Source organism: Microcaecilia unicolor, chromosome 4 (genome assembly GCF_901765095.1).
Source record: "Microcaecilia unicolor chromosome 4, aMicUni1.1, whole genome shotgun sequence".
Classification (NCBI taxonomy): Eukaryota; Metazoa; Chordata; class Amphibia; order Gymnophiona; family Siphonopidae; genus Microcaecilia; species Microcaecilia unicolor.
In genome coordinates this window covers 202,246,657-202,272,652 of record NC_044034.1, presented here as the reverse complement: position 1 = coordinate 202,272,652, position 25,996 = coordinate 202,246,657, and the positions used below count along the sequence as shown (strand labels likewise).

General features: G+C 46.6%; 1 protein-coding gene across 1 annotated transcript in view; it reads left to right on the top strand.

The window, feature by feature from the left end:
- The window catches only part of PTDSS2 (phosphatidylserine synthase 2), a 322,237-nt gene that overhangs the window by 170,681 nt on the left and 125,560 nt on the right, over positions 1 to 25,996 (top strand). The window contains exon 6 of the mRNA XM_030201130.1: positions 13,500 to 13,550. Coding sequence (XP_030056990.1) covers positions 13,500 to 13,550 — 51 coding nt within the window. The remainder of the gene's footprint in view (positions 1 to 13,499; positions 13,551 to 25,996) is intronic.

The following is a 25,996-nucleotide window of genomic DNA, read 5'->3' as shown; positions in this document are numbered from 1 at the left end:
TGGCAAGGAACAGGTCATTACAGACTTTAGAGTGTGCTGTTTCTGTTGAGTGAAGAGGGCGAAAACCGGATTGAAGTGGATCGAGGATGGCATGAGAGGAGAGAAAATCAAGGCAGCGGCTGTGAACGGCACGCTCAAGTATTTTGGAGAGGAAGGGTAGGAGGGAGATGGGGCGGTAGTTGGAGGGACAGGTAGGGTCAAGTGATGGTTTTTTGAGGAGAGGTGTGACTACGGCGTGCTTGAAGGTGTCAGGGACAGTTGCAGTGGAGAGAGAGAGGTTGAGGATATGACAGATGGAGGGGGTGAAAGTATGAGGGATAGTGGTAAGTAAGTTGGTGGGGATGGGATCAGAGGAACAGGTGGTGCATTTCGAGGAGGAAAGAAGGCGAGCGGTTTCCTCCTCGGTGATGTCAGGAAAGGAGGAGAAGGAGGCCTGGGTTGGTTGGTTGAGGGAGAAGGTTGAAGGGTGAAGAGGAGGAGATGGCTTGCTAGTGAACTCAAGGTTGATCTTTTGCACCTTGTCGCGGAAGTAATCGGCCAGTGATTGAGGAGAGAGCGAGGGGGGGTGGGAGCAGAGGGCACTTTGAGGAGGGAGTTAAGGGTGGCGAAGAGACAACGAGGGTTGGAGCTGAGAGAATTGGTCAATTGGGTGTAATAGTCCTGTTTGGCAAGGAATAGGGAGGAGTGGAAGGAGGATAGCATGAATTTGTAGTGAAGGAAATCTGAATGAGTGAGAGATTTCCTCCAGAGGCGTTCGGCAGATCAGGTGCAGGAAAGAAGGTAGCGGATGCAAGGGGTCAGCCAAGGCTGGGGATTAGTATGCTTTGTGGGACGGGATATGGATGGTGCGAGGGTGTCCAGAGCAGAGGAGAGAGTGGCATTGTAAGCGGTGACAGCCTTGTCGACAGACTCGGAGGACTTGATGGAGGGGAGGAGATTAGAAATACTAGAGGATAAGGTGGGATGGTCAAGAGCCTGGAGATTCCTGGAGGTAGTGGTTAGAGTTGGACGGGGCTGGAGGGGGGGTGAAGTGTAAAGGTGATCAGGTGATGATTGGAGAGAGGAAGAGCTGAAACGTCGTAGTAGTAGTAGAATTCATAGGAGCTCTGCTGGACTCACAAACGGCTCATGCCTATCTCCCAGCGGTGAGGGCAGACAATCTTCTGTCTCTTGTCTCCATGGCCAGAGCATCTCAGCAGATCAGAGCTCGGCAGATCTTGAGACTTCTAGGTCATATGACCTCCACAGTTCATGTGACTCCCATGGCTCGTCTTCACATGAGATCAGCTCAATGGACCCTAGCTTCTCAGTGGTATCAAGCCACAGGGGATCTAGAAGATGTGATCCAGCTGTCCACCGCTTTTCACAATTCCCTGCAATGGTGGACTATTCGATCCAATCTGGTCTTGGGACGTCCTTTCCAAATTCCTCAGCCTCAAAAAATGCTGACAACGGATGCATCCCTTCTTGGGTGGGGAGCCCATGTCGATGGGCTTCACACTCAAGGAGTTTGGTCCCTCCAGGAAAGAGGTCTTCAAATCAACCTCCTGGAGTTGCGAGCGGTCTGGAACGCTCTAAAGGCTTTCAGTGATCGGCTGTCCTATCAAATCATTCAAATTCGGACAGAGAACCAGGTTGCCATGTACTACATCAACAAGCAGGGGGGCACCGGATTTCACCCCCTGTGTCTGGAAGCTGTCCAGATGTGGCTTTGGACACGCCAGCATGGCATGTTTCTCCAAGCCACGTATCTGGCAGGCGTAAACAACAGTCTGGCCGACAGATTGAGCAGGATTATGCAACCTCACGAGTGGTTGCTCAACTCGGGCGTCGATCTTCCGAGAGTGGGGCACCCCCTTGGTGGATCTTTTTGCCACTCAGATCAATCAAAAGGTCCCTCAGTTCTGTTCCAGAGTTCAGGCCCACGGCGGACTAGCGTCGGATGCCTTTCTCCTGTATTGAGGGAAGGACCTTCTGTATGCGTGTCCTCCCATACCTCTGGAGGGGAAGATTTTGCTGAAACTCAAGCAAGACGGGGGGACCATGATTCTGATTGAGCCCTTTTGGCCGCGTCAGACTTGGTTCCCTCTTCTTCTGGAGTTGTCCTCCGAAGAACCGTGGCGAGTGGACTGTTTTCCAACCCTCATTACTCAGAACGAGGGGGCGCTTCTGCATCCCAACCTCTGGCTCTCATGGCCTGGATGTTGAGGGCTTAGACTTCTCCTTGGGTCTTTCTGAGGGTGTCTCCCGAGTCTTGCTTGCTTCCAGGAAAGAATCCACGAAGAGCTGTTACTCTTTCAAATGGAGGAGGTTTGCTGTCTGGTGTGATAGCAAGGCCCTATATCCTCGCTCTTGTCCTCAAGACCAACTCCGTAAGAGTTCATCTTATTGCAATTAGTGCTTTTTCATTATCATGTAGAGGGTAAGCCTATCTCTGGAAAGACTTTAATTGCTCGCTTCATGAGAGGTTTTGCTTTTTGTCAAAGCCCCCTGTCAAACCTTCACCAATGTCATGGGATCTCAATGTCGTCCTCACCCAGCTGATGAAACCTGCTTTTGAGCCACTGGATTCTGCCATCTGAAGTATTTGACCTGGAAGGTCATTTTCTCGGTGGCTGTTACTTCAACTCGTAGAGTCAGTGAGCTTCAAGCCTTGGTAGCCCATGCTCCCTATACTAAGTTTCATCATAACAGAGTAGTCCTCCGTACACACCCTAAGTTCTTGCCGAAGGTGGTGTTGGAGTTCCATCTGAACCAGTCAATTGTCTTGCCAACATTTTTTCCCCGTCCTCATACCTGCCCTGCTGAACGTCAGTTGCATACATTGGACTGCAAGAGAGCATTGGCCTTCTGTGTGGAGCAGACAAACCCCTTCAGACTGTCCGCCCAAATGTTTGCTTCTTTCGATCCCAACAGGAAGGGAGTTGTAGTCGGGGAAACGCACCATTTCCAATTGGCTAGCAGATTGCATTTCCTTCACTTATGCCCAAGCTGGGCTGACTCTTGAGGGTCATGTCACGGCTCATAGTGTTCGAGCCATGGCAGCGTCAGTGGCCCACTTGAAGTCAGCCACTATAGAAGAGATTTGCAAGGCTGCGACGTGGTCATCAATCCACACATTCACATCTAATTACTGCCTGCAGCAGGATACCCGACGCGACAGTCGGTTTGAGCAGTTGGTGCTGCAGAATCTGTTTGGGGTTTAGAATCCAACTCCACCCCCCTAGGCCCATTTTTATTCTGTTCCAGGCTGCACTCCTAGTTAGATGTTCTTCATAGGTCAATCGTTGTTATGTCCTTGCTGTTGTGAGGCCCAATTGACCTTTTCTTGTTCTTTTGAGTGAGCCTGGGGGCTAGGGATACCCCAGTCGTGAGAACAAGTAGCCTGCTTGTCCTCTGAGAAAACGAAGATACTTACCTGTAGAGGGTATTCTCCGAGGACAGCAGGCTGATTGTTCTCACATACCCGCCCACCTCCCCTTTGGAGTTTCTTTGTCCTTGTTTGCTTTGATATCGGGACATGCTAGAGAGGTACAATTCCTTGATGAAATCAAGGACAGCTTTATGGAGCAGCTGGTGCAGGAGCTGACGAGAGAAGGAAAAATTCTAGACTGGTCCTTAGTGGGGCGCATGATCTCGTGAGGGACGTTATGGTACTGGGGCCGCTTGATAACAGTGATCATAATATGATCAGTTTTGATATCGACCTTGAAGTAACTATACACAGGAAGTCAAATACATTAGCGTTTAACTTTAAAAAAAAGGAGACTATGATAAAATGAGAATAACGGTGGAAAAAAAACTTAAGGGGGACAACTGAGAGGGTAAAAACTGTACAACAGGCATGGACGCTGTTCAACAATACCATCCTGGAGGCCCAGGCCAAACATATTCCACAAATTAGAAAAGAAAGACGGAACTCCAAAAGACAGCCGGAATGGTTGAAAAGTGAGGTGAAGGAAGCTATTAGGGCTAAAAGACATGCCTTCAGAAAATGGAAGAAGGAACCGTCTGAAAATAACAAGAAGCAGCATAAGGAGTGTCAAAGCAAATGCAAGGCGCGGATAAAGAAGGCCAAGAGGGATTACGAAAAAAAGATAGCATTAGAGGCAAAAAAGCATAGTAAAAAATTTTTTTCAGTATATTAAAAGCAGGAAGCCGGCAAAAGAATCGGTTGGGTCGCTGGATGACCGAGGGGTAAAAAGGACGATCAAGGAAGACAAAGACGTAGCAGAGAGATTGAATTAATTCTTTGCTTTGGTCTTTACCGAGGAAGATTTGGGTGGGATACCGGTGTCGGAAATGATATTTCAAGCAGACGAGTCGGAGAAACTTACTGACTTCACGGTAAACCTGTAGGACGTAATGGGGCAGTTCAGCAAACTGAAGAGTAGCAAATCTCCTGGACCGGGATGGTATTCATCCTAGAGTACTGATAGAACTGAAAAATGAGCTTGCGGAGCTATTGCTAGTGATATGCAATTTCTCCTTCAAATGGAGCGTGGTACCGGAAGATTGGAGGGTGGCCAATGTAACGCCCATTTTTAAAAAAGGTTCCAGAGGGGATCCGGGAAATTATAGACTGGTGAGTCTGACGTCGGTGCCCGGGAAAATGGTAGAGGCTATTATTAAAAACAAAATTACAGAGCACATCCGAGGACATGGATTACTGAGACCGAGTCACCACGGCTTTTGTGTGGGGAAATCTTGCCTAACCAATTTACTTCAATTCTTTGAAGGAGTAAACAAACATGTGGACATAGGGGAGCCGGTTGATATTGTGTATCTGGATTTTCAAAAGGAGTTTGACAAGGTACCTCATGAAAGGCTACAGAGGAAATTGGAGGGTCATGGGATAGGAGGAAAAGTCCTATTGCGGATTAAAAACTGGTTGAAGGATAGGAAACAGAGAGTGGGGTTAAATGGGCAGTATTCACAATGGAGAAGGGTAGTTAATGGGGTTCCTCAGGGGTCTGTGCTAGGACCGCTGCTTTTTAATATATGTATAAATGATTTAGAGATGGGAGTAACTAGCGAGGTAATTACATTTGCTGATGACACAAAGTTATTCAAAGTCGTTAACTCGCGACAGGATTGTGAAAAATTACAGAAGGACCTTACGAGACTGGGAGACTGGGCGGCTAGATGGCAGATGACGTTTAATGTGAGCAAGTGCAAGGTGTGATGCATGTGGGAAAAAAGAACCCGAATTATAGCTACGTCATGCAAGGTTCCATGTTAGGAGTTACGGACCAAGAAAGAGGTCTGGGTGTCATCGTCGATAATACACTGAAACCTTCTGCTCAGTGTGCTGCTGCGGCTCGGAAAGCGAATAGAATGTTGGGTATTATTAGGAAAGGTATGGAAAACAGGTGTGAGGATGTTATAATGCCGTTATATCGCTCCATGGTGCGACCGCACCTTAAGTATTGTGTTCAATTCTGGTCGCCGCATCTCAAGAAAGATATAGTGGAATTGGGAAAGGTGCAGCGAAGGGCGACTAAAATGATAGCGGGGATGGGACGACTTCCCTATGAAGAAAGACTAAGGAGGCTAGGGCTTTTCAGCTTGGAGAAGAGACGGCTGAGGGGAGACATGATAGAGGTATATAAAATAATGAGTGGAGTGGAACAGGTGGATGTGAAGCGTCTGTTCACGCTTTCCAAAAATACTAGGACTAGGGGGCATGCGAAGAAACTACAGTGTAGCAAATTTAAAACAAATCAGAGAAAATGTTTCTTCACCCAACGCATAATTAAACTCTGGAATTCGTTGCCGGAGAATGTGGTGAAGGCGGTTAGCTTGGCAGAGTTTAAAAAGGGGTTAGACGGTTTCCTAAAGGACAAATCCATAAACCGCTACTAAATGGACTTGGAAAAAATCCACAATTCCGGGAATAACATGTATAGAATGTTTGTACGTTTGGTAAGCTTGCCAGGTGCTTTTGGTCTGGATTGGCCGCTGTCATGGACAGGATGCTGGGCTCGATGGACCCTTGGTCTTTTCCCAGTGTGGCATTACTTATGTACTGTAGGGACTCTCGTGCGACGGGCGGGAAGATGGCCAGAAATGTACGGTGCGCGTGCCCAAAGGCTCTAACAAGGTCTATTGCTAGGAAGATTTCTGTTTGGGGGTGGGGGCTGCCGTGGACGTCACCCAGTCGTGAGATCAATCAGCCTGCTGTCCTCGGAGGATACCTGCTACAGGTATGTATCTTCATTTTACAGCATTATCTGGATGGTGCTGCAGAATTTGCTGATAAGTAGCAATTATCTGGATAGAAAGTACTGCTATACTGATCAGGGTATTTGGATATTGACCCATATATTTTGTCATAATAGAACTTTTGACTTGACTTAAGGTCCCTTTTGAAATGTAATTACAAATGGAAATATAAGCCTGAACCTTTGGATTGAAGTGTAAGCAGTTTGTACTTTGACTGGTGGTCCACTAATCTGCTCATAAGCATAAGAATTTCAGAAAATAATCTGCTTTTTAAACTTTTTCTCCTTAGCATCTAGAACACTATCCACCAGATTCTATATAGGTCACACAAATTTGGGTGTGCATGGTAGATTACAGCGCAAATTGTTGACACCTTGTTAACACAATCTATAATTGGGTACTAATGAGGATTTGCACATGTGCCTGTTTGGTTGTCTATAATGCTGCATGCCTAAATCATTTCATGCACAACCCAAATTGTGTGTGGCCAAGGGAGGGGCATGGGTAGTTCAGGGGCATTCCCAAAATTTATGCACACTGTTGTAGAATATCGGGATTACCTGCCTAACTTGCAAGCCAGGATTTACACCAGATTTCAGCAGGTGTAAATCCTCATGTTCAAAGTTGGGCATGGGATTCGGTACTAAACTCTATTCTTAAAAAAAAAAAAGGGGGGGGGATGCTCAGCCTGGAGCATTCTTTCATGACTCTGACCCTATATGCCTATATATTTCATCAGTCTGACCTTAAGCTGCCTTTATTATATTAAAATAAAAACATATAAATATGAGACCTATGTATGAATTTAGAAGCTTTGATTTTCAGTAATTGTTGCCTCAGTTGAAATTTTGTTCAGATGTCTACCATTCTTGGCAGCAAGAAAAATACTTTTTTTTCCTGGTAGTCTTAACACATTTAGCAAAATGAATTTCAACATAACGAGAAGATCAAGATTGGGTTGTGTTATGAAGCTGGAGGCTCAAAAAATGGCAGAGGAAAATGGCAGTAAGCATGCAGATTCCGAGGGATATTTGGGGCAGGGCAAAGGAGAAGAGACCAGTTTGAGTCTGGTGCAGTATAATAAACAGTTACATAGACCGCCTACCCCACTCATCTGCTGACATCTTTTGTTTCAGTCTCTAAGTGACCACTTTGTGTAGTTGCAAAAACTACAAAAACTGTGTAGTTGCAAAAACCTCAGGCGGTATATCAAGTCCCATTTCCCTTTCCTTCCCTTCCCCTTCAAATAAATGCTGAACCTATTTTGTTTAAAAATCCACACACCTCCTTTTCTTCCCCTTACACCTATACCAAATCAATTATAGCTATGGACCTGCCAATTTCTTCACATGCATTAACTTTTAGGAGCTAGAAAGTTTGAAGTAAAAAATAAAATCTCTAGTGGACTTAAATATGGCCAGCTTGTGTCTTTTTAGAGAGTAGTGTTTTTTTTTTTTAATGCATTGAAAATGTTTCAAAACATGGGCAAGCAGCTTGGTTACCATCTCGTACATAGACTAGATGTAAAGCCTTGACACTTCTTTGGATGTAGTGTTTTGTATGGAGGAGAAATGTGAAAAACACATTCTTAGAGGACAAGCAGGCTGTTGTATTCTCACAGCTGGGTAATGTCATCCGATGGAGGCCAGTGCAGACGCTGACTAATGAGACCAAGGAGGTTTGATAACAGGGAAATATAATACGCCAGCTAGGCTCATGCTGTGAGCTGAAGCCAGTAGGCAGAGCTTGTCCTCAATTTCATTGTTTTGTGCGTGGGAGAATTAAAACCTCTGTGGGTGAAGACATCATGCTATCTCCTGTTCTCAAACCTCCTTGAGTGAGACTAACTTAGAGCTTTCTAGCAGTGTCCCGCCATACATGTGCTGTTGCCTTCCCGCCAGACGTGTAGGCGGGGCATCAGGGGAAGGCCAAGAAGCATTGGTCCTCCTCAACGCATGGTACCAGGAGCACTGAGGCATTGCTGGCACACAAGCGCTGGCACTGGGAGGAGCACTCCCCCCCCCCCCCCCCCCGTCCCCAATGCAAACACACTTTAATAGAAGTGCCGGTGTGCACGTCTCTGAGCAGCCAGGCTCTGCTACCGGTTTCGGCACAGACACTTTCTCAGGCTGCTTATCTTCAGGATCTCCTACCTTTGCCGATGCCTACCTTTGATGAGTGGTTCTGAACCATGCTCAGGAATCAGCAGCAAACCACTTGGACATCGAGGGCACTTGTGCCAGCTGTTTATCAGCCCCAGATTCTTCCTGAAGTTCCATCTATGCCTGTAGAGAGAACCTCGACACCAGCATCTTGAAGGTTGTCGACACTGACACGTACAGTACCATTCTTGACATCGGGGAAGAGCCCTTCCCCAGAGCCCAAGGGGTAGGGTTGTACCTTGGTGCTCTTCAGGGCACAGACATGGTTCTGCTGAACCAAGGTAGGCAGACTCACTCAGCCCTGTCTGAGTACGGTGAGGAGTTTGGATGGGATTGTTCATGAGACTCAGAAGAGGACCCTCATTACTTCTCCGAGGAGTCTTATGGAATACTTTTTGATCCCTCTCTACCTCAAGAGACGTAAATCTCCACCTGAGGATCTCTTTCTAGTTTTGTCATGGAAGAAGAGCCCAGGGCAGAAATATTAATGGTCCCGGACCATTAGTCTCCTGAGGAAGGGGTCACAGTACCATTGCACCCTATCCTTAAAGCCACTGATGAACTGGGAATCTCCCCTGTCAATGCAAGTCACACCTAATTGGGTGGATACACAGTATCATATCCAGAAACCTCTCGGATTTGAGAGGGCTTAACTGCCACACCACTCTCTAGTGGTCGAATCCACTCTCAAATGAGCTAGGAGCTCCAGAGCTCATGCCTCGGCGCCCCCAGATAGAAAGGCTTCCTTGTCATCAAGCTGATGAATCCATTACGAGTGGGTTGTGTCCATCAACCAGCAGGGGGAGATAGAGAGCACTGAAAAACCATAGTGCCTCATGGCCAGCTAGTTCCATCTGCCTCTTCAGTATTCTCTATCTCCCCAGCAGGGTGGTTGCAGCTTGTTCAAGCTCCTTCAGAAAATCTGCCTGGGGTGGCTCCTGTGCTTTTGCCAGTTGTAGCAGGGGTGTTATGGCTGATGGTGCCCACTTTAAAGGCAAATAGGTTAGCCCTTTCCCTTCCTTACCCAGCCCCCGATGTGGAAGTAGACAAATAGGCAAGCCCTGTCCCTGTCTTTGCCCACACTGTGGATGCAGGCACATAGGTTCGCCCTTTCCCTGCCTTTCCCACGCTACTGATCCTCCGGAGTTGGAAATTTGCCTCTTTCGCTGTTGCCTCAAACGTTCCTCACAGCGTAAAAAATAAAAAAAGTCGCGTCGCGCTTTGGTGCTGCGATCCCAGAAAAAAGATTTTCTTCTGATTGGCAGCATGACCGGAGCTCGGAGACTCGGTCTGGTGAGGTAAGAGCATATTGTAGCTCCTCCGGGGAGGGCCCGCGTTCGCGACGATTTTGGCGCGAATCCGCCGTTTTCGGCGATGGCTGCTGAGAAAGTAAAGCACTGTTCCGTTTGTGGCAAGCGCAAATATGCAGCAGGGCTCTCTAAGGCGTGCTTTTCAGATGGTGGAGCCGGCCCGAGCATGGCCGTTACACCTGCCCTACTCTAAAACTGCTTGAATATGTCCTGCACCTCTCTGAGTCTGGTTTGAAAACCAGTTCTGTGAGAATTCATCTAAGTGCAATTAATGCTTATCGTGTAGGAAGTAAGTCCATCTCTGTAGAGCCTCTAGTTGTTCGCTTCATGCAAAGTTTGTTATTAGCAAAGTCCCCTTTCAGATCTTCAACTGTGTCATGGGAACTCAACGTTGTCCTCACCCAGCTGAGGAAAGCTCCTTTTGAGCCAGTTGATTCATGTTATCTGAAGTATTTGACCTGTAAAGTTTGTGTTTTTGGTGGCGGTCACTTGAGCTTGCAGAGTCAGTGATCTTCAGGCCTTAATAGCTGATCCATCTTACACTAAGCTTCATCACAATAGAGGAGTTCTCTGCATACACCCTAAGTTCCTTCCTAAAGTAGTGTTAGAGTTCTGCCAACCTTTTTCACAATACCACATACCCATCCTGGCAAGAGTGTACTGCATTCCTTAGATTGTTAGCAGGCCTTAACCTATCTGGAGCAGACTAAAGCCCATAGACGGCCCACCCAGCTTTTTGTTTCCTTTGCTTGAAACTGGATGGGGGTAGCCATCAGCAGACGCACAATTTCTAATTGGCTAGTGGATTGCATCTCCTTTACTTATGCCCAGGCTGGGCTGACTCTGGAGGGTTTTGGCAAGGAGTAAAGGATAGCATCTTTTAGATGTTTGGATGAGCTCTTCCAATACTGACAAACATTCAAAATACGCTATCCTGAACCCAGCGTTCCTCTGTTGGATTCAGGATAGCATCTTTTGGATGTTTGTCTGTTGGATGAGCTCTTCCAGTACTATGAGTTGTAGTACTGCTCTTTGTCATTGTATCAGCATCATTTACCTCAGTGTTTGACAGTGATTGTGACCCCTGAGGCAAATGGTTTTGACTGCTGAAATACTGTCCCTTGTCAGGTCCTTCATAAGGTGCTTGCTCACTAAAACTGCTCATGCCATCTATCCATCTGCTGGAAGCCATTTGCTAATCCCTTACTACTTGTTTTTGTGTTTTGGATTACCGTATGGGGTTTTCGTCCCGTTATTTGCCTCTGGGTTATGTCAGGGCTCATAATGTCAGAGTCATGGTTACATCAGTAGCCCGCTTGAGGTCATCCTCCATAGATGAGGTTTGCAAAACTGCAATGTAGTCGACTGTCCATGCATTCTTAAACTCATTACTGTCTTGAGCAGGATATCCAATGTGACAGCTGGTTTGGTCATCAGTCCTGAATTTGTTCGGTGTCTAGAATCCAACTCCACCCCTCTAGGCCCAGTTTTCTTTAGTTCCAGGCTGCATATTCACAACTTGTATATAAAGAGTTTCAGGGTAATTAACTTTCAGGCCTCAATGTTTCGAGTCCCTATTATCCTAGTGTCATTTTTTTTAGTGAGCCTGATATCTACGGATTCCCAGCTGTGAGAATACGAAAATTTCTTGTCCTCTGAGAAGTCAGTTACTCACCTGTAATAGGTGTTCTCTGAGAACAACAGGCCAAGTATTCTCACATACCCTCCCACCTCCAGTTATACTCTTATTTTTTATTTGTTTATTTTTAAATGACTGAGGAACCCGCACTCTCACATCGGTCAGGAAGGCACCAGCACATGCGTGATGGGAAGCTGCTAGAAAGTTCTAAGTTAGTCGCGCTAGTCAGCGTCCATACCAGACTCTGTTGGCTGGTGTCAACATAGTTGTGAGACTACTTGGCCTGCTGTCCTTGGAGAGCACCTGCTATAGGTGAGTAACTTTGCTTTTCCATTACATAGCTTCCCACCATTCCAGAACCTGAGGAATAGTTGTGCCCGTCAACCAGCAGGTGAAAATAGAGGACTGAAAACTGAGCTGAGACAGATCTCTCTTGGCATCCAGTCCAGCTCCTCAGTATCTTCAGCAGGTGGATGAACATACTTTTCAGCCTCTGGTTCTGAGTAATTTGCTCCTGGCTCAGCTGGTCACCAATTGAGCTTTGTGGATGGCTTGAGTCTGCAGTCATATCTGGAGGTCTTCAAATCCTTCTGTGGTGCCCCATGAATTTACTTCTTCTCTTCCTTCACAGGAAACAGGGAAGAGATGCCCTACCTGTTTGATGCTGCTTTTAATTCCTAACTTGTCACCTGCTTGTAACCTTTATCTTGTCTTCCTCTCTTCAATAGTCTTTTCCCTATGTGTCCTATCTGTCCTACCCTTATCCCTTATTTCTCCTTTCTGTCTGTCCTGATTTAGATTGTAAGCTCTTTTGAGCAGGGGCTGTCTTTTCTTCATGTTCAGTTGTGAAGCGCTGCGTACGACTGGTAGCGCTATAGAAATGATTTGTAGTAGTAGATTTGTTGATGGAGCTGGAGGGAGATGATCTGAAAATACTGAGATTTTCATAAAGAGGAGCTTAGTACTCTTATTTCTGGGGCACTGGTGGTACTTTCCATTGAGGAGCTTTCTGCCTTCGCATCAGGAGTTTCGTCTTCATTGAACATGAAGGGGATTACAGCAGAATGAGTCTCATCGAACACAGGGCTGAGAGTGGAGAGAGCCATGGCTTGCCTCTACCCATTAATTCCGGAGGGGAAAGATAAATTACAGTTTCTCAGGATGGGATCGCTTTCTTTGCTTTTTGGAGATGGGTCTCCCTGTGCATGGTTCCTTCCCTTCTTCCGAAAGTGGTATCTGCATTTCATCTCAACTAACCTGTGGAGCTTCTGTCCTGTCACAGAGAGGACAAAGAGGCTCTGTATATTCCTTGAAGCTTCTCAATGTGTGCAGAGTCCTCAAATATCAGGAAGTCATGAATGAGTTTCACAAATCGGACAGACTGACTGCTTTTTGGTAAAGGAACTTTGGCCTCATGGCTTCCAAGCCCACATTTGCTAGGTGGCTGAAGGAGACTATCATTCTTATTTGCTTCTGGGGAAGCAAGCTCCCTCAGGCCCTGTAGGCTCATTCTACAAGGCCTACAGCGACATCCTGCCCCTGGCGGATATTTGCAAGGTAGCAACACGGTCAACACTGCATACTTTTGCCAAGTACTACAAGGTGGACATTGTAGCGCACTTGGAAGCCAGTTTTGGGGCTTTGGTCCTCAGGACGGTGGCTCTAGGAATTGTGGAATAGTGGGAAACTACGTAATGAAAGGAGAAATTAAGTCTTACCTGATTACTTTCTTTCCGTTACTCCTTCCCAGTATTCCAGTGGCCCAAATGAGGTTTCTGAGATGTTTAGTCTGTGCGAAGTAATGTTGCTTCTTGCATATCTCTCTTGCTTCTACAAGTTTTCCAGAGATGAGAGGTCCACATGTTTGCTCGTCTGGTTAGGGTTAGATTAGCATGTTGTTCAAAGTTGTTACGAGTTTTTCTCCTTACTGCTTGTCTACGTAAATACTGAAGAACTAGACTGGATGCCAAGATGTATATCTCAGCACAGTTTTCAGTTCTTTCTCCGCCTGCTTGTTGCCATCAACACAACTATCCCACAGGTTCTGGAATAGTGGGAAGAACTAATGGAAAGAAAATTCAGGTAAGACCTAATTTCTTCTTTTAAAATAATTAACAAGCATTTGCTTTCAAGGGTAGTCACCCTTTTTTGCTTGCATTCTAGGACAAAATGGATGGGTTTGTTCCTGCTCATTTTCTTGGCTGGTACATAAAGGTAAGCTTTGTTTGCTGAATTTATCTACTGGATTTGTAAGTCCAAATCTGTAAGTTACTTTGAGTTCCATTGTTGGAAATTCATGAGAACCATAGTTTTATTATAGTTATAATCCATTTTCATTTGAAAACTTGAGTCATAGTGTAGCTAAGCCATTTAGGGTGACTTGTACATTGAATTGAAATCTGGTTTTGAATTCTTAAATCATTCTTTTTAAATATGTATTAGTCTTCTTTCCCCCCCCCCCCCCCCCCCCCCCCCCCCACTGTCAAGTGTGTCTTTTTTATGTTTGTGTTTATTATGGCTGTTGTATGTTCAACAGCCATTGAACTAAGAATTTTCCTGTTGATAAGCAGGATTGAGTCAGGCACACAAGTAGATGATGTCATTTGGCACAGGGATACCACAGCTCAAAACTTAATTTCAGAGTTCTGAACATGCACGTCTCTTTCCATGCAGTGGTTTTCTCAGCCTCTCAGTTTTTGTGGTTCTGGTGTAACAAATGGACATGTCAGAATTCTGCCTCTATAATAGCCTTATTCCAGTGTATGTTGGCTTTTTGTTTTCTTAAGAAGACACATGTGTGAGGTGTTCTTTTGTTTTATTTTGGTTTGGTTTTTTTTTTTTTTGGGGGGGGGGGGAGGGATTGTGTGTGTGTTTTTTGTCCTTTCCTGAAATGCAACAGGAAGATCCCAGAACTTCACTCATCCCTAATATATCCTTTGCCTGGGTCCTGACCATGCTCAGGACTGCAAGTATTGCACTCAGATGTTCCCAGAGCAAGAGGAAATCTGAATGAACTTCATGACTACATGGAGGCGGAAAAGCATCTACTGTAAAAGAAATAAGAAGAAAATTAATTCTGTAGTCATCATCACCTGCACATTCAAGACAGATCTTCTGTAAAGTGGCCTTACCCTTGGGCAGCAGGAGTGTGGCAGTCACTATGCCTAGAAATTATTGTAGATGGTGTCTGAACAAATAAAAACTGACCTCTGAGTCCATCAGATCTATAGTGCAGCTGCCCACAGAGTTCCTGCCAAAAGCCAGAAGGATGCATCTGTCCATTCATTACTCTTAGAGGAGCACAAGCTCACCAATGTAGTCTTGCCTCTGGCCAAGAAGTAGCACGGTGAAGCAGCTCAGAAGCTTCTAGGTAGTATGTGCCAATTTGTTTTCTACTGTTGTACAAGAAGCTCAGAAGCTTCTAGTATCTGCCACTTCTTCTTTTCTACTGTTGTACAAGAGTATCTGACATCATTTCTATGGAATTGGTCTGTCACACATCAAGACATGATTTTTGTCAAATGACTTTTGTAAGTGTGTAGTGTTGTGTGTGTGTGTGTGGGGGGGGGGGGGGGGTTCCCTCCCACCCACCTCCCCTCTCCCCTAATCTTCTTTGTCATGCAGTACATTATCCCAGTAGCAGATAGGTTTTTGGCCACTTTTTAAAGATTTTTTTTTTCCTTTAATTTTCCACGGCCCAGTGTAAGCCTCTGAACTTAAGCTCCCAGTTGGGTATTTTCGTCGGTCATTACATTACATTCTAATTCTTAGAACCTACTTAAGGTATCTGTTGGCTATAGGTAGCTTACAGATAAAAGAATAAGCTTGGACACACCAAGGAATTACAATAAGCATACCATTAGCATATTCATAACCAAATATCTACTGATTATCAGAAAACATTGAACAAGTTACTGATATATTCACAAATAAGATAATTACTACAATTATTCATTTCTGTACAACATGAGTCCAGAACAAAGTTTTCATTTCCTCCTTAAAAGCCAAATAATTCTTAATCATTCTAATTGTTACTGGAAGTGCATTCCATACTGTTACTGTTTTGATAAAAGAAAGATGGTGATAAAAATGGTGGAACAATTAAATGATCTGTTTGTGAGAGCACTGTACGCCGCCTCCATTTTAACAGTTGTACAAAATGAGCCATGTATGAAAGGGCAGTACCATATAGAATCTTAAAGACCATTATACAGATTAAACTTTTACCTCAATTGGTAACCAGTAGAGTTTGAGAAAAATAGGGCTGATGCTGTCGAACCTTTGAGCTTAAACTATTAATCTGGCTGCTATATTCAAACTGTTTGTAGTTCCTTAATTAAAGAAGGCCTTACATCGCACCCAAATTACATGCTTCAACAGGGTCTGTTCCCCAAGGAAAACGGCAATATCCTACTCACCCTGATACCAAAAGATACCAAGAAAAAAAATAATTAAATCACCAACTACCGTCCAGTAGCATCGATCCCGCTGGTAGTCAAACTGATGGAAAGCTTGGTAACCAAACAACTTACAGACTATATAAACAAATTCTCAATACTGCATGAATCACTGTCAGGTTTCTGCCCCCTCCACAGCACTGAAACAGTACTACTCACTCTCCTAGCCAGATTCAAACAGGAAATAGCAACAGGCAAAAACATTCTTCTCCTCCAATTCGGCATGTCTAGTGCATTCGACATGGTAAACCAGAGACGGCTGAGGGGAGACATGATAGAGGTATATAAAATAATGAGTGGAGTGGAACAGGTGGATGTGAAGCGTCTGTTCACGCTTTCCAAAAATACTAGGACTAGGGGGCATGCGATGAAACTACAGTGTAGTAAATTTAAAACAAATCGGAGAAACTTTTTCTTCACCCAACGCGTAATTAAACTCTGGAATTCGTTGCCAGAGAGCGTGGTGAAGGCGGTTAGTTTGGCAGAGTTTAAAAGGGGTTAGACGGTTTCCTAAAGGACAAGTCCATAAACCACTACTAAATGGACTTGGGAAAAATCCACAATTCCGGGAATAACATTTATAGAATGTTTGTACGTTTGGGAAGCTTGCCAGGTGACCTTGGCCTGGATTGGCCGCTGTCGTGGACAGGATGCTGGGCTCAATGGACCCTTGGTCTTTTCCCAGTATGCCATTACTTACATAGTAACATAGTAGATGATGGCAGAAAAAGACCTGCACGGTCCATCCAGTCTGCCCAAGAAGATAAATTCATATGTGCTACTTTTTTATTTGTACTGTCCTCTTCAGTGCACAGACCGTATAAGTCTGGCCAGCCCTATCCCCGCCTCCCAACCACCAGCTCTGGCACAGACCGTAAAAGTCTGCCCAGCACTATCCCCGCCACCCAACCACCAGCCCCGGCACAGACCGTATAAGTCTGCCCAGCACTAGTCCTGCCTCCCAACCACCAGCCCCAGCACAGAAGACTGCTAGATAAATTTGGGATTGGTGGAAACATACTTAGCTGGACCAAGGGCTTCCTAACCACAAGAACATATCAAGTAAAATCAAATTCCAGCATATCATCACCGTGGAAAGCAGACTGTGGAGTACCACAAGGATCATCGCTATCACCGATCCTCTTCAACCTAATGATGACACCATTAGCCAAGACCTTATCCAATCAAGGCCTCAACCCTTTCATATACGCAGACGATGTAACATAGTAACATAGTAAATGACGGGTAAAAAAGACCTGCATGGTCCATCCAGTCTGCCCAACAAGACAAACTCATATGTGCTACTTTTTGTGTATACCCTACTTTGATTTGTACCTGTCCTCTTCAGGGCACAGACCGTTTAAGTCTGCCCCACCGCCCACCACTGGCTCTGGCACAGACCGTATAAGTCTGCCCAGCACTATCCTCGCCTCCTACCACCAGCTGGCTCTGCCACCCAATCTCGGCTAAGCTCCTTAGGATCCATTCCTTCTGAACAGGATTCTTTTATGTTTATCCCACGCATGTTTGAATTCTGTTACCGTTTACATTTCCACCACCTCCTGCGGGAGGGCATTCCAAGCATCCACAACTCTCTCCGTGAAAAAATACTTCCTGACATTTTTCTTGAGTCTGCCCCCCTTCAATCTCATTTCATGTCCTCTCGTTCTACTGCCTTCGCACCTCCGGAAAAGGTTAGTTTGCGGATTAATACTTTTCAAATATTTGAACGTCTGTATCATATCATATCCTTGTTTCTCCTTTCTTCCAGAGTATACATGTTCAGGTCAGCAAGTCTCTCCTCATATGTCTTGTAATGCAAATCCCTTACCATTCTCGTAGCTTTTCTTTGCACTGCTTCAATTCTTTTTACATCCTTCGCATGGTACGGCCTCCAAAACTGAACACAATACTCTAGGTGGGGCCTCACCAACGACTTATACAGGGGCATCAACACCTCCTTTCTTCTGCTGGTCACACCTCTCTCTATACAGCCTAACAACCTTCTAGCTACGGCCACCGCCTTGTCACACTTTTGTCGCCTTCAGATCCTCAGATACTATCACCCCAAGATCCCTCTCCCCATCCGTACCTATCAGACTCTCACCGCTTAACACATACGTCTCCCGTGGATTTCTCTTCCCTAAGTGCATCACTTTGCATTTCTTCGCATTGAATTTTAATTGCCAAACCTTAGACCATTTTTCTAGCTTCCTCAGATCCTTTTTCATGTTTTCCACTCCCTCCCGGGTGTCCACTCTGTTGCAGATCTTAGTATCATCCGCAAATAGGCAAACTTTACCTTCTAACCCTTCGGCAATGTCACTCACAAATATATTGAACAGAATCGGTCCCATCACCAATCCCTGAGGCACACCACTACTCACCTTTCCCTCCGAGCGAATACCATTCACCACCGCCCTCTGGCTTCTGTCCGTCAACCAGTTCCTAATCCAGTTCACCACTTCGGGTCCTATCTTCAGCCCTTCCAGTTTATTTAAGAGCCTCCTGTGGGGAACCGTGTCAAAAGCTTTGCTGAAATCTAAGTAGATTATGTCCATAGCTCGTCCCTGATTCAATTCTCCTATCACCCAATCAAAGAACTCAATGAGATTCGTTTGGCACGATTTCCCTTTGGTAAAACCATGTTGTCTCGGATCTTGCAACTTATTGGCTTCCAGGAAATTCACTATCCTTTCCTTCAGCATCGCTTCCATTACTTTTCCAATAATCGAAGTGAGGCTTACCGGCCTGTAGTTTCCAGCTTCTTCCCTATCACCACTCTTGTGAAGAGGGACCACCTCCGCCGTTCTCCAATCCTTCGGAACCTCTCCCGTCATAATATACATCCCTTACAAAACCAAACTGACAGAAATCACTAATGAAATCAACCTCAGCTTGAACATCATGTACTCATGGGCAAATGCATTTCAACTAAAACTCAATAAAGAAAAAACACATTGTCTCATCCTCTCATCCCAACACAGCATGGACAACCCCACAAGCATCGACACACCAGACTACACCCTTCCTATCTCAGTTTGAAAATCCTCAGCGTAACAGTGGACCGTAACCTAACACTAGAGAGCCAAGTGGCATCCACAACAAAGAAAATGTTTCACTCAATATGGAAACTCAAACGCTTAAGACAATTTTTCCTGAGGGAAACATTTCACACCCTGATACAATCAATGGTACTAAGCCACGCAGACTACTGCAATGGAATTTATGCGGGATGCAAAGAACAAACCTTAAAGAAACTTTAGACTGCACAAAACACGGCAGCTAGTCTTATATTTGGAAAAACGCGATTTGAAAGCGCAAAACCCCTCCGCGAAAAGCTACACTGGCTCCCAATCAAAGAACGTATTGCCTTCAAAATCTGCACCCTGGTTCACAAAATCATCTACGGTGAAGCCCCGGGATACATGACAGACCTCCAGAAACATATCCAAATCAACATGAACATTTCTATATCTGCACTACCCAAACTGCAAAGGTCTTAAATACAAATCAACCTACGCATCCAGTTTCTCCTACATAAGCACGCAATTATGGAATGCATTACCAAAAGCCTTGAAAACGACGTACGACTACCTAAACTTCTGGAAATCACTAAAGACTAATCTGTTTCAAAAGGCATACGCTACCGACCCAACTTAAATACCTGAACTCCGCAACACAACAGAACTCAACTACGTAATGGACATAACTCAACTCTTCCGTTGTACGATTCCCTAATGTGGCAGTGCTACATGAACTCTATCCTACCACAACATCACTTGTATTTGTTCACCGGAGACTTCGAAGCCTGTCCGGTACTATGTAAGCCACATTGAGCCTGCAAATCGGTGGGAAAATGTGGGATACAAATTAATAAATAAAGCTTTAATGCTACCTGAATAAACAACATTACAGTAATCTATTTGAGAGATTAGCAATGATTGGTTGTGCAGTCTAAAGACAGATGTTTCAAAATATTTTCTAATTACTCCAGTTTCCTTAATAGCCCAAAATAATTTTTGATAATTCTATTGATCTACAAATTCAACTCTAGCTGACTGTCTTAAAGTATTCCCGAAATCCACACAGAAGTATCAAATGTATATTTTTCTGTGTTAATATGAAAGTATAGATGGGTCCTTTCAGTTAGCAGAACTTTCTCAATTAGATCCAAGCATTCCTTTAACTTTTTAGGGTTGCATTGCCCATCTCTTAATATAGGAAACGTAATGGTAATATCAGCATAAATGAATATATTGACACCTATCCAGTTGGTTTCCCAATGAATGCATCAATATATTAAATAGGATGGGGGAAAGTGGGGATCCTTAAGGGACCCCACATTATAATTGCCAGGTCTCTGATACTATTCCTTCTCCGAGGACAAGCAGGCAGCTTGTTCTCACATGCTAGTCGGTGTCCACGGCGGCCCAGGAATGGAGATTTTTCCAGTAAAAATCCACAAATCTTTGTGACAGCTCCCAGAGCGCGGTACGGACGCACTGTGCATGCACGGCCATCTTCCCACCCGCGCGCATCTGTTCCCGCCTCAGTTTTTCTTTTTCTGCAGTGGAGAGTGGCTGCATGTTGGTCTCTCTCCCTCAGGCCCAGAGAAAGACTTAGGCGTCCTTAGCGTTGTCCTTTTGCGCTTTCTTTTTGTTTCTCGTTGCCTTTTTTTGTCTTTCTTTTTTCCAGTAAAAAAAAACCCTCAAAACCTCTTATATCTTAGGTTTTTTCCCCCTTTTAAGTTTCCTTTCGCTTCCGTTGTGGCCTTCTTGGGCCACACGTACACGGTACTCCTTTTTGTACCCTCGGTCGGCACAATCGAGCCTTTTGAGTTCGCCGCTGCTATTTTTCCGCTGATGTCATCGAAGCCTTCCAGCGGCTTCAAGAAGTGTGCTGTGTGCCAGCGGTCGATCTCGGGCACTGACCCGCACTCCTGGTGCATCCAATGCCTTGGGCCCAACCATCGCCCAGACGCAAGTTGTGTCTCAGTTTGAAAAAACGGACACAGGCGTTGAAGTGCTCTTCGGGACCATCGTTTCGGAGCTCCGACTGATTCCTCGGCTTCGACGTCGGTACCGAGGTCGGCGGCGTCGATGGCACCAGGGATGGCATTGACACCTGGAGCGCAGGTAATGGCTGTCTGGACATCACCACTAGCTGGAAGTAGTGAGTCATCGAATGGGTCTTCACCTGTCTCGGGGGCTCCTGCTGTGCAGGCCCATCGGGACCACCCGTTGTCAGACCGACCCCGAGAAGGCGTGTGCATTCCACATCCTCTTCGTCGGTACCAAAGAATACCGATGACATGCTTCGAGCGAAGGCGAAGAAGCATCAGTACCGGGAGCACTGGGGTGTCGAAGGATTCAGCACCCGGAAAGCATCGACGCCAGGAGGAGCGCTCACCCTCCATACAAGAGGTGTCGGTGCGTCGATCTTCGGACAGCCCGGTACCGCCTCCCAGGCCTCCACAGATTCCGACATCGACTTCTGTACCGGCCCCACAGCCTTCCTCGACAGTGACTCTGGAGGAGAGCATCCGAGCCATTCTTCCTGTCCTTCTGGAAGGGCTGCTGCATTAGTCTGCCTCGGTACCGTCGATGGAGGCGGCAGCTGGCTCCGTGCCTGTGGTGAGGTCCCCGACGCCAGTACCGCTTGCGACATTGGCCTCAGCTGCCACCCAGGTCGACTCCCCGTCGACATCGTTGGAGGGAGCTTCATTGCCGCCGGCATGGGAGTCGACTTCTTGGCATCGCCATCGGGGACATGGTTTTTCGGCGTCGAGACGGGCCCGGTTTCGGACTGCAGTTCAAGAACTCTTGTCTGATACCGAGGAGGATGCCTCCTGGGATGAAGGGGACGATCCCAGATATTTCTCTTCCGAGGAGTCTTGTGGTCTTCATTCTGATCCCACTCCTTCACCTGAGAGGAAGCTTTCTCCACCGGAAAGTCTCTCCTTCTCGTCATTTGTCCAGGAAATGTCTGTGAGCATTCCCTTCCCCGTGGTAACTGAGGATGAGCCCAGGACTGAGATGCTCAAGGTCCTTGACTATCCTTCACCACCCAAGGAGTCATCCACTGTCTCTCTGCATGATGTCCTTAAGGAGACATTGCTGAGGAACTGGATGAAACCATTAACTAATCCCACCATTCCCAAGAAAGCGGAGTCCCAGTATCAAATCCACGGAGAACCTGAGTTGATGAAGTCGCAGTTACCTCACGACTCTATGGTTGTAGATTCCGCTCTCAAGAGAGCCAGGAGTACTAGAGTTTCACCTCTGCGCCCCTGGGGCAAGAAGCTAGGACTCTGGACTCTTTTGGGAGGAAGGCCTATCAGTCCTCTATGCTCATGTCCAAAATTCAGTCTTACCAGCTCTACATGAGCATCCACATGTGGAACAATGTAAAGCAACTGGCGGACTTGATGGACAAGCTCCCTCCGGAGCACGCCAGGCCTTTTCAGGAGGTGGTCAGGCAGCTGAAGGCGTGTCATAAATTCCTGTCCAGGGGTACTTATGACACTTTCGATATTCCATCCAGATCCGCCGCTCAAGGTATAGTGATGCGCAGACTCTCATGGCTGCTTGCCTCTGACCTGGACATTTGAACCCAGCAACGGTTTGCTGGTGTCCCTTGCCAGGGGGATAATATTTTTGGCGAGAAGGTCGATCAGGTGGTAGAGCAGCTCCACCAGCAGGAAACTGCCCTCGACAAACTCTCCCACCGGACGCCTTCAGCATCTACCTCCACAGGTAGAAGGTTTTTCAGGGGAAGGAGGACTGCTCCCTATGCTTACAATAAGTGTAGGTACAATCCATCTTCCCGACAGCCTTCCCAGGCTCAGCCCCAGCGCGCTCGTTCATGTCAACAGCGTGCGTCCAGACAGGCCCTTGCAGCTCCCCAGCAAAAGCAAGAGACGGGCTTTTGACTGGCTCCAGCTGAGCATAGCCGCTATAAAAGTACCTGTCCCGGACGATCTATCGGTCGGGGGGAGGTTAACATTTTTTCACCAAAGGTGGCCTCTCATAACCTCCGATCGGTGGGTTCTTCAAATAGTACGGTTAGGGTACTCCCTCAGTTTGATCTCCAGACCTCCAAATTGCCCACCGGGAGCTCAGTCCTTCAGCTTCCAGCACAGGCAGGTACTTGCAGAGGAACTCTCCGCCCTTCTCAGCGCCAGTGCGGTCGAGCCCGTTCCACCAGGGCAAGAAGGGCTGGGATTCTATTCCAGGTACTTCTTTGTGCAAAAGAAAATGGGGGATGTGTCCCATCCTAGACGTAAGGGCCCTGAACAAATATCTGGTCTGCGAAAAGTTCAGGATGGTTTCCCTGGGCACCCTTCTTCCCATGATTCAGAAAAACGATTGGCTATGCTCTCTGGACTTAAAGGTTGCTTATACTCACATCCCGATACTTCAGCTCACAGGAAGTATTCCGTCTGAGAATACAGCACTTTCAAAATGCCTGGCAGTAGGTGCAGCGTCACTACGCAAACTGGGAGTACATGTACTCGACATGTGTCGAGTACATTATCTCGACGATTGGCTGGTGAAGAGCACCTAAGAGGCAGGAGCTCTACAGTCCATTCAGATGTCTATTCGACTCTTGGAGTTACTAGGGTTTGTCATCAAATACCCAAAGTCCCACCTTCTTCCAGTTCAACAACTAGAATTCATAGGAGCTCTGCTGGACTCTCAGACAACTCGGGCCTATCTTCCCGAGACGAGGGCAGAGCGTCTCAACAGATCACAGCTTGGCAGATGTTGAGACTGCTAGGACATATGGCCTCCACAGTTCATGTGACACTCATGGCATGCCTTCACATGAGATCTGCTCAATGGACCCTAGCTTCCCAGTGGTATCAAGCTGCGGGGAATCTAGAGGGTGTGATCCAGCTGTCCACCGACTTCCACAATTCCCTTCAGTGGTGGACAATTCAATCCAATTTGACCTTGGGACGTCCCTTCCAAATTCTTCAGCCTCAAAACGTGCTGACCACGGATGCATCTCTCCTGGGGTGGGGAGCGCATGTAGATGGGCTCCACACTTGAGGAGCTTGTTCCCTCCAGGAACCAGGTCTTCAGATAAATCTCCTGGAGTTGCAAGCAATGTGGAACGCTCTAAAGGCTTTCAGAGATCGGCTGTCCAATCAAATTATTCAAATTCGGACAGACAACCAGGTTGCCATATACTACATCAACAAGCAGGGGGGCACAGGATCTCGCCCCCTGTGTCGGGAAGCCGTCTAGATGCGGCTTTGGGCTCGCCATCACGGCATGCTTCTCCAAGCCACGTATCTGGCAGGCGTAAACAACAGTCTGGCCGACAGGTTGAACAGGATTATGCAGCCTCACGAGTGGTCGCTCAACTCAGGCATGGTCCGCAAGATCTTCCGAGAGTGGGGCACCCCCTCGATGGATATTTTTGCCACTCAGATCAATCACAAGGTCCCTCAGTTCTGTTCCAGACTTCAGGCCCACGATAGACTAGCGTCAGATGCCTTTCTCCTTCATTGGGGGAAGGACCTTCTGTATGCGTATCCTCCCATACCCCTGGTGGGGAAGACTTTGCTGAAACTCCAGCAACACCGCGGAACCATGATTCTGATTGCGCCCTTTTGGCCGCGTTAGATTTGGTTCCCTCTTCTTCTGGAGTTGTACTCCAAAGAACCATGGAGATTGGAGTGTTTTCCAAACCTCATTACTCAGAACGAAGGGGCGCTTCTGCATCCCAACCTCCAGTCTCTGGCTCTCACAGCCTGGATGTTGAGAGTGTAGACTTCGCCTCCTTGGGTCTTTCTGAGGGTGTCTCCCGAGTCTTGCTTGCTTCCAGGAAAGATTCCATGAAGAGGTGTTACTCTTTTAAATGGAGGAGGTTTGCCATCTGGTGTGACAGCAAGGCCCTAGATCCTCGTTCTTGTCCTACTCAGACCCTGCTTGAATACCTTCTACACTTGTCAGAGTCTGGTCTCAAGACTAACTCTGTAAGAGTTCATCTTAGTGCAATTAGTGCTTTTCATTATCATGTAGAGGGTAAGCGTATCTCTGGACAGTCTTTAGTTGTTGGATTCAGGAGAGGTTTGCTTTTGTCAAAGCCCCCTGTCAAACCTCCACCGGTGTCATGGGATCTCAACGTCGTTCTCACCCAGCTGATGAACCCTCCTTTTGAGCCACTGGATTCCTGCCATCTGAAGTATTTGACCTGGAAGGTCATTGTCACGTCTGTGGTCGTGACCCCTCTCAGACTTACCTTATTTCTGGGGGTCAGCTTCTGAGCTGGTTTCTGTCCTTTCTGTGTGCTGGCTGCTTCCAGCATGGCTCTAATTATTCCACTATACTGCACCTGTGTGTGTTGCCTGAGTTAGCTCTGCCTCTGTGTGCTGGCTGCTTCCAGCATGGCTCTGTTTGCTCCTCTGTGCTGCACCTGGGTATGCTGAGTCTCTATGCTTCAGTAGGCTTTCTGCCTGCTTCTTGGTTTGTGCTCCTCTCGCCCTCTGGTGGCCAGAACCGGTGGCTGCCATAGACTGTCTTGCTGCCCCTACCCGTTCCAGACTTTAGCCCGGTCCAGTTCATCCAGGCTGCCAGACTTGTCTCTCGTTTGTGCCTGGACAGCACCTGTAGCTGCTTGGAGATTGCTGCAGCTTGAGCCTCAGGTGTTGATGGGCTTTATTAATCACCTAGAGACTTCTGTGTTTGCCTTTGCATCGTCTAAGGTCCCTGGTATGTTAGAGTGCTCTGTGCACTTCAGCCTAGTCCAGTTCTAGTCTGAGTTTCTTGCTTGTGTCTAGTTAGCTTGTGTATAGCTTATTCTAGTTAGCTTGTGTGTAGCTTATTCTAGTGAGTCTGTGTGTAGCTAGTTTTGGTTCTATTGCTTTTCCTAGTCTTGTCTCTGGTCTGTATTCTTGTCTTGGGTTTCTCTTAGTGGCTGCTTGGCAGCTTTCAGTATTGCTCTGCTTCCTGCCTGTATTTCTAAGCTACTGGAGCTTCAGCCATAGTCCTGTTCTCTGCCTGTATTTCTCAACTACTGGAGCTCCAGCCATAGCCCTGCTCCCTGCCTGTATTTCTAAGCTACTGGAGCTTCAGCCATAGTCCTGTTCTCTGCCTGTATTTCTAAGCTACTGAAGCTCCAGCCATAGCCCTGCTCCCTGCCTGTATTTCTAAGCTACTGGAGCTTCAGCCATAGTCCTGTTCTCTGCCT